The sequence below is a fragment of the Larimichthys crocea genome, chromosome XVII, assembly GCF_000972845.2.
Source record: "Larimichthys crocea isolate SSNF chromosome XVII, L_crocea_2.0, whole genome shotgun sequence".
Classification (NCBI taxonomy): Eukaryota; Metazoa; Chordata; class Actinopteri; family Sciaenidae; genus Larimichthys; species Larimichthys crocea.
Window position 1 is genome coordinate 11,344,216 of NC_040027.1, and position 8,387 is coordinate 11,352,602.

General features: G+C 39.6%; 1 protein-coding gene across 1 annotated transcript in view; it reads left to right on the top strand.

Annotated features, from left to right (window-relative positions):
* LOC109141804 (dimethylaniline monooxygenase [N-oxide-forming] 5) overlaps window positions 1-4,548 on the top strand; it is a 5,623-nt gene extending 1,075 nt beyond the window's left edge. Inside the window, exons 2-9 of the mRNA XM_027290578.1 lie at window positions 1,928-2,116; window positions 2,268-2,433; window positions 2,563-2,705; window positions 2,807-3,003; window positions 3,117-3,264; window positions 3,343-3,550; window positions 3,631-3,703; window positions 3,792-4,548. Of these exons, the coding sequence (XP_027146379.1) occupies window positions 1,928-2,116; window positions 2,268-2,433; window positions 2,563-2,705; window positions 2,807-3,003; window positions 3,117-3,264; window positions 3,343-3,550; window positions 3,631-3,703; window positions 3,792-4,140 (1,473 nt within the window). The 3' untranslated portion in view covers window positions 4,141-4,548. The remainder of the gene's footprint in view (window positions 1-1,927; window positions 2,117-2,267; window positions 2,434-2,562; window positions 2,706-2,806; window positions 3,004-3,116; window positions 3,265-3,342; window positions 3,551-3,630; window positions 3,704-3,791) is intronic.
* Window positions 4,549-8,387: the final 3,839 nt, after the last annotated feature.

Genomic DNA, 8,387 nt, shown 5'->3' on the forward strand with positions numbered 1-8,387 from the left:
ACATTTGCCCCCCTTTTTTTTTTTTTTTACACACACACACACATTTGCTGTTAGGGGGCTTTACAATCTGTTACAGGGAGTGACACCCTCTGTCTTAGACCCTCGGTCGCAGTGAGGAAAAACGTGCCACAAAAACACCTTTAACAGGGAAAAAGGTGGAAGAAACCTCAGGAAGAGCCACAGAGGAGGGATCCCTCTCCCAGGCGGACAGACGTGCAATAGATGTCACGTGTACAGACAATCAACACAAACTATTGTACAATTACAATGAATGATAAAATGATTACAGTAGCAGTGGAACTGTGATAGAGATAGGAGACACAGATGCACAGCAGCAGCAAATCATCAACTAACTATAAACTGTAATGGAGATATGGCAGCAATAATGACAGTAGGATATGTGTAGGGACGTCGTGCAGGACCACGGCAGCGCACGATCCATGAGAACCTGCTGAGATGAGCACAGAAACTCCGGGGAGTTTTCAGTAAAGGAGATGTGACTGCATCTTCAACCAATACCGTGCCTGACTGGGCATAACCCTGAAAGAGACAGATGAACAGAGAGAGAGGAGAGGAGAGGGAGGGAGAGGAGGGGAGGGTATGTATTTGTATTTGTTCAAATAAATGTGATCCTAAAAATCGCCTCATAATCACATGAGATCACACTATTATGCAATTACACAATTAGATCTTTATTCTAACAGGTTTTTCGTCAACGCCCTGCGACCCACTTTGACAACAACCCGTTTGCAGCAACAGGTTGGTTGTTTAAAAAGTTCAACGCTTTAACTCTGTTGAACTTCGATTATGGTGAACGTTGTGTGTGTGTGTGGTGTGTGTGTGTGTGTGTGTGTGTGTGTGTGGGTGTGTGTGTGTGTGTGGGTGTGTCCACCACACTAGTTAAGTTTGCTCAGTTCGAGTAAGGAAGCAATCTCTTGGCTCACTTCCTGATTTGTGCAGCAGATCAGTGGACTCATCTCTTCTTTGCACATGAAACGTTTTTCTCACCAAATCCGTGTCTTAATCCACAGATCTGAAATATGACTCGTCGTGTGGCAGTGATTGGAGGAGGTAGTTCAGGTCTGGCCTGCATCAAGTGTGTTTGGATGAAGGACTGGAGCCCGTCTGCTATGAAAGCAGTGATGACTTTGGTGGTCTGTGGAGGTTTAAGGTAGGTCACACTGGATGCATGTTGTTTTACTACATATATTTTATGTATTATCCCTGTATTTAGGATATACATTTTCAAGACTTTACACCGCAGGTAACATTACTGCAGATTCACAACATGCTTGCTCTTGCTTCCCCCTTCTGGGAGGCTAAAAACAAACAAACACGTTACAGTTTCTTCTCACAGGCTGTCGCTTGATAACGTTAACACTAGATACTTACTTGTCTTACTAAGTTTATGCAACAGATGCCCTAAATTAATTATGCCAAAATCATAAGCAATAAATTCTAAGCAATGTATATCTATAGATATTTACCTGTATTTATGTCTATATCTGTGATGGCATTGAGCCAAATTCCTTCTACGTGTACTCATACCTGGTCAATAAAGTGATTCTGATAGTTAGGATGGTATACATATTTTCACTTCCTGTCTGTTCTTGCAGGAGAAAAACAAACAAACAGTAACAGTTTCTTCTCACAGGCTGTCGCTCTGATTAACAGTTAACACTAGATTACTACTTTGTCAGGCAAAGTTTATGCAACAGATGCCCTAAATTAATTAGCAAAATCATTAAGCAATAAATTCATTAGGCAATGTATATCTTTAGATATTTTACCTGTATTTATGTCTATATCTGTGTATGTGCATTGAGAGCTAAATTCCTTATACGTGTACTCATACCTGGTCAATAAAAGTGATTCTGATAAGTTCGGATGGATATACAGTATTTTCACTTCCTGGCTGTTCTTGCAGGAGAATCCAGAGCCAGACAGAGCCAGCATCTACCACTCTGTCATCATCAACACCTCCAAGGAGATGATGTGTTTCAGTGATTTTCCCATTCCTCGACACTTCCCCAACTTCATGCACAACTCCCTCATCATGGACTACTTTCGAATGTATGCGGACAACTTCCAGCTCACCAAGTACATATGCTTCAATGTAAGGACACTTAATTAACTTCCTGCCTAGAGTTACATTTCTCTGTCGTTGAAAAGATGCAGCTTTGTCAACTTAGTTCCTACTCACTTAAGCTTTTGTACTGTTCTCAGCAAACTGCTCAGCTATCTGTCTCTGTCTTTGTGTTGTTCAGACCAAAGTCTTGCAGGTGAAGCAGAGATCAGATTTTTCTCATTCGGGCCAGTGGGATGTTGAGACAGAGAACAAGGACGGCAAAAAGGAGAAACACATTTTTGATGCTGTGATGATCTGTATTGGACATCACTGCCACCCCAATATGCCCCTACATGACCTCCCAGGTACCACCCACTATATAAGGCTGCGACTATAAACATCCAGAATGAACCTTTGGCACAGTTTGAATGTGATATAGCATTACATAATGCTATTTCGTTGACTTTAATATCTGATCATCTTTTTTGTTTCAGGCATTGACACTTTCAAGGGAAAGTATTTCCACAGCCGAGACTACAAGACTCCTGAGGAGTGGAGGAATAAGAAGGCTGTAGTGATTGGAATAGGGAACTCTGGAATAGACATAGCAGTGGAATTGAGCAGAGTCACCAAGCAGGTTTGGATGAGTTAGTTACACATAAAGTATGTAGTGACGTGTCTAAATTTGACATTTGGCATTTTGACTGACAACCATGTCTTCTTGTCTTTTCCTCCCAGCTTTACCTGAGCACACGAAGAGGAGCCTGGATTCTGAACCGAGTCGGGGAAAATGGGCTACCACTTGACATGCTTTTTAACAGGGTGTTATATTCTATGCAAAGAATCCTTCCCTTTAGTTTTTTCTGTGATTTAGGAGAGAGACAACTCAACCAAAGATTTGACCACGCTCTGTACAATCTTAAACCAAAGCACAGGTACTGTGTCTGTTTTTTCTTCAGACCTTTTGTCCTGTTTTTATTAAATTACTTGCAGTATGTTTTATTCAAATTGTAGTAACACAACTAACCAGTTTGAATATAAATGTCAGGTTGTTCAGCCAACATCCCACAGTGAATGACGAGCTTCCCAACCGCATCCTGTCAGGAACAGTTCAAGTGAAGCCCAACATCCGCAGATTTCAGGGGTCCAATGTGGAGTTTGATGATGGGAGTGTAGTGGAGGATGTTGACCTGGTGGTAGGTTTTTTTTGCATACACACTCACACTGACAGTCTGACAGTACTGTGTCTCTGAGATGAGCCTTCTGTCTTGCAGGTGTTTGCCACAGGTTACAGGTTTTCCTTTCCATTCCTGGCCTCACAAGTCGTCACAGTGACTGAGAACAAAGCATCTCTGTACAAGTACGTGTTTCCTCCTGAGTTGGCCCGCCCTACTCTGGCTATCATTGGTCTAGTGCAGCCACTGGGGGGCGTTATGCCCATCTCTGAGATGCAGGCCAGATGGGCCACACGCGTCTTTAAAGGTAATACATGTTTTATAAAAAATATTAATAATAACCCAACCTTATCTCATATCTTAACCTCAATGTCTCCTCTCAAACAGGCTGCATCAAGCTTCCTTCAGTGGCTTCCATGTTAAAGGATATCCAATGCAAGGAGGAGACAATGGCCAAAAGGTATTTACTCTGCTTTGTGATTCCTTTTTATATTTTGGATCTGAAAAGTACCAAATCTTGTTATCTACAACATGTTCAACTTTTTCAGGTATGTCACCAGTCACAGACACACCATCCAAGTCGACTATGTCGAATACATGGATGAGATAGCGAAGATGGTGGGAGTACTACCCAACTTCCTGAGGCTGCTGCTGACTGATCCCAGGGTGGGACTGAATGTGATATTTGGCCCCTGCACGCCATACCAGTATCGTCTCAGAGGTCCAGGAAAGTGGGCTGGAGCTCGTGAGGCCATCCTCACTCAGTGGGAGAGAGTTGCTCAACCCATGCAGACCAGGCCCTGCGATGAACCCCAATGCAAACAATCACATGCATGGCTTTTGATGATCTCAGCTGCTGTGATGGGCTTGGCTGCCTACATTTTTATTTTTTTTTAAATATCGTTTTTTGGCCTTGATAGGACAGCTGAAGATCGACAGGAAACATGGGGAGAGAGATGGGGAATGACATACGGGAAAGGGCCACACAGGTCGGGACTCGGGGCCCCCGCAGCGAGCCTTCGCATATGGGGCGGCTGCTTTCCATCTTTCCTACAAGACCCTGCTGCACTGTTGGACAAGATAAAAGTGTACTGGCCTGCACAGTGATGTGCAATTCATGCTGTCCATTTCAGCACTCATCAACACTAAGCATACAGTACATGAATGTAATTTCTAGACTGTACTACCCCCAACTCCTGAAAGGCATACTATGCTTTTATGGGGTTAGGGTTATGGTTATTCATTCTAAATGTAACTTGCATCATCCTGTTGCTTTCTACACTAAAGTATAAAATCACTATGTTTAATCATATATTTTGATGCTGTATTTTCGTTTTATATTTTACATCCTTGGCTTAAGACTAGAGTATCTAAATACATCTAATAGGTAACCCTGACAAATCAATCAGCAGCTCTTTTATTACAACTCTATTACAGCAAATTATTTTCTTTTCTGAAGCAGAAAAGATCTAAAACAAAAATCACAATTATTCTCACACTGATATATACTACATGCTGTCAGTGGTTATGTAAAACAAAGATAACACCAGGTTGTTCAAACAGCAAGACCAATGGCCACACTTGGCTTTGCCAGCAAATTGTTAAATGGTAAACCATCTGGTTCAACAGAGTTTGTGGTTCAACAACAACAGGTCCGTGTTCTGAGATTCAGTGCACGTCTCTCTCTCTCTCTCTCTCTTGTGCTAAAGGTCAGGTTAATGTGTTTTTTATCTGCACGGTGCAGTCATTCATGCAGCTGCTCTCTTAACCCGTGCCACAGTGAGTTTTCTCTTTTGCATCACAACATGTTAGTGATTTGTAGGATTGCATGGGACATTTGGGAAAAGGGAAGTTAAATTTGGCTTTTAAGTGCACAGTTTCATGCACAGTGCAGAATCCGAATTGTTTGGTATTTTAGAACTTGAAAAAAATCTAGGAAATAAACACAGTGACCAGATTCATGAGGGGTACCAGGTGGACTGAAGCCTGTTATGAACCTCATGTCCTACAGTGACATCTCGTGGACACAGTGTCAACTTGATTAGTAAAATCAAAAAATAAGATAATTAGCCTACAGCATAGCTTAATGAGATGTCTCATCCTCACCTTCATCAGCATCATAATCACATGTAGATCCACACTAGAAATGATTCTGCAAATTACACAATTAGATCTTTATGGGGATTATTAAACTCAAACTTTATGTTTTTATGTAGCACCTTTCATGCAAACATGCAGCCTGCAATGTTTCAATCTGAGTAAAAAGCTAAAACAGAAATAGACAGCAATGAAAAGAATTTTGCAAACATGAGTAAATAAACAAAATGTAGCCATATGATGATAAGAACCTAACTAATAGTAAAAGTAAACCAAGTGCATATCCATAAAGTGCAACAATAAAAACAGTAGAATGTTAAGTGAATAAACACAGGGGATAAGAAGTATCAGAGAGGAGGGGTGAGCTTTAAAAGCTCAGCAGTAAATGATAAGGCACCCTAAATAAAAGGTATGATAAAATAAAAAAATAAAAAAATAAAAAAATAGGCAACATCACACACACAGGGAACAACAAATCTCTAATCGTAAAAATGTGATAATGTCTGATATGTAACACTGAAGCTGAGGTCATCTCATTATCATTATCATTACTACTCTATTGTATCTTATAATTAAAGGTATCTCTGTGGTAATAATCTTATATGATTATCATGCAGGCCACAGATCGCCTTTCAACACCAGTAAACAGGACAGTAAAGGTTAATATTATATGAAGTCTGAAATGAATCTTACTTTGTTTTACAGATTTAATGAAGTAGTTGAGTTTGATTTAAGTAGTCTGAAATGTTATAAATCTGCAGGTGTTATCCCAAACAGCCAGTATACCCGTACAATATTTGACAGACCTTTGATCTTAATTACTTTTTACACGGACAAGACTTAAATGTACCTACAAGACACTTTAGATCAGTCTTCTGAAGATGAATCAGTGTATCTCACACACACGTTTTCTAATGACGTTCATTCTAATGGTCATAAAAATATTCAATAGCTCAGTAGATATGAGAATATCTGTTTTACATTAACATTTTATGACCATGGTTATGTATATTGTTGGGTGCAATTGAAATACATTGTTTCTATATGTATACACATTAACTTACAATACTGATGAGTTATTGGAATCAAAGTAGGTCAGAGGTACGGTATGGTCTGAGTAATCAACACTGAAAGTTGGCAACAGGTCAACAGTCCATAAATTGTGTCTTGCTGCAGATCAACTTTCTCTTTTTTTGTTTGTAGCTCCATGAATGTATTTTCTTCACATCATAAAAAACATTTTTCAGATTAATCTTCCTTCAGAGAGCTGAAATATGACGTATTGTGTGGCTGTAGTTCAGGTCTGGCCTATATCAAGTGCTGTCTGGATGAACGCAGCAAGGACATTGGTGGTCTGTGGAGGTTTAAGGTAGGTCACACTGGATGCAGGTTGGACTTAATCGCAAAAAATATATTTAGGCAGTTAGGATGAATATATTTTCACTTCCTGGATGTTCTTGCAGGAGAATCCAGAGCCAGCATCTATCACCCTGTCATCATCAACACCTCCAAGGAGATGATGTGTATTAGTGATTTTCCCATTCCTGGACACTTCCCCAACTCCATGCACATCATGGACTACTTTTAACTACTACTTTGAACAACTTTCAGCTCTCCACGTACATACACTTCAATGTAAGGACACTTGACAAACTTCCTGAGAGTTTTATAACTCTTGCTAAGTTGCTGAGTTCAAGATGAATTCAGTGTATAGTCTGTATTAACACCTGATTATCTGTATTGGACTTCTCGACATATCCTCCAGTTTACTTAAGGACATATTGTCTGATTATGATAGCATAATTAAAGTGTTGACCTTTGGCACAGTGTTAAGGTGCACTCAAACGATAGGCCTTGTCACACCTTGACATATTTATGGTTGTGGAATAATACTAAATATGTGGTGTAGCCATCCCATAAATAAAACAACATCACGTCATGCTGATTACCAGCGGTTCCCAACCTTTTCTGCCTTTCTTTTTTGGCACTGTGTCTGTTTTCAACCCTTTGATAGGAGACAATAGCTAAAAACCTTTGATTCTGTCAGCTGCTGCTGTGGGCTTAGCTACACTAACAGGATCGACCCTCCAGCCTTACCCTACTGCACTGCTGAGCAAGATGAAAGTGTGCCTGCCTGCAGAGTGATGTGCAATTAATATTTAGTTCATATATAATACATGGCTGACTTGCTGGTAGGGGACCTGCTGCGTATACCAAAATAGATAGAAATATCGAAAGTAGAAATTCCTAATAAATTAATGCATAAAGAAGCAGCAGCATTTTTATATTCCTTTTATATTCCTTAATCATTTTTTTCACAGGCTTAAATGTAAAATATTTATCTGGAAAATATGGAGCCACTGCAGCTGTGCAATATTTTTGCTTATTTCTGTGTAAAATGTAATTCCCTCAAGCACAGCACTTACAAATACACATTACTTTACACCTTTGGTTGTACATTACTCCAGCGCCAGGCTGCATAATGTACACTGGTCAATGGTGCCACCTAATGGCAGCTTAGGAATCCAGCTGATGCTTGACCTGAAAAAAACTACACAAGACTATAAACTGTTTACTGCTTTGTGTCTCACTGCATCACACTGGGATCATGTGATTGAGGATCCCCCATTTGGGATCTCTGTGAATCTCATGTGGTCAGAGTCAGTGTGAGGTTTTTTTCTGTTTTTAAAGATGTTATGGTAATAACTGTGTGGGTACGATTAATCTAAAGAATCAAGACATTGAATTAGAAATCAGTAATTCAGTGAATATGAAGCAGAAAAAGAGGGATTTTATATTTTTGATGTAACTGACTGAAGTTAGGAGAGGTGACACAGGATAATCACACCTTCATCATTAGCTTTGAAACTAAGCACATATTTATTAAAGGCAGTTCATGATGGTTAAGGGAAATCCCATTTATTCTTCTTTATTTTTATGTATTTATTGCTTTAAATAAATATATATTTATATATATACTCGGCTTTTAATGTTGATTAGAAACATTTCCCCATATCTAAGCTGAGATCTAAAATTTAATTAATTGT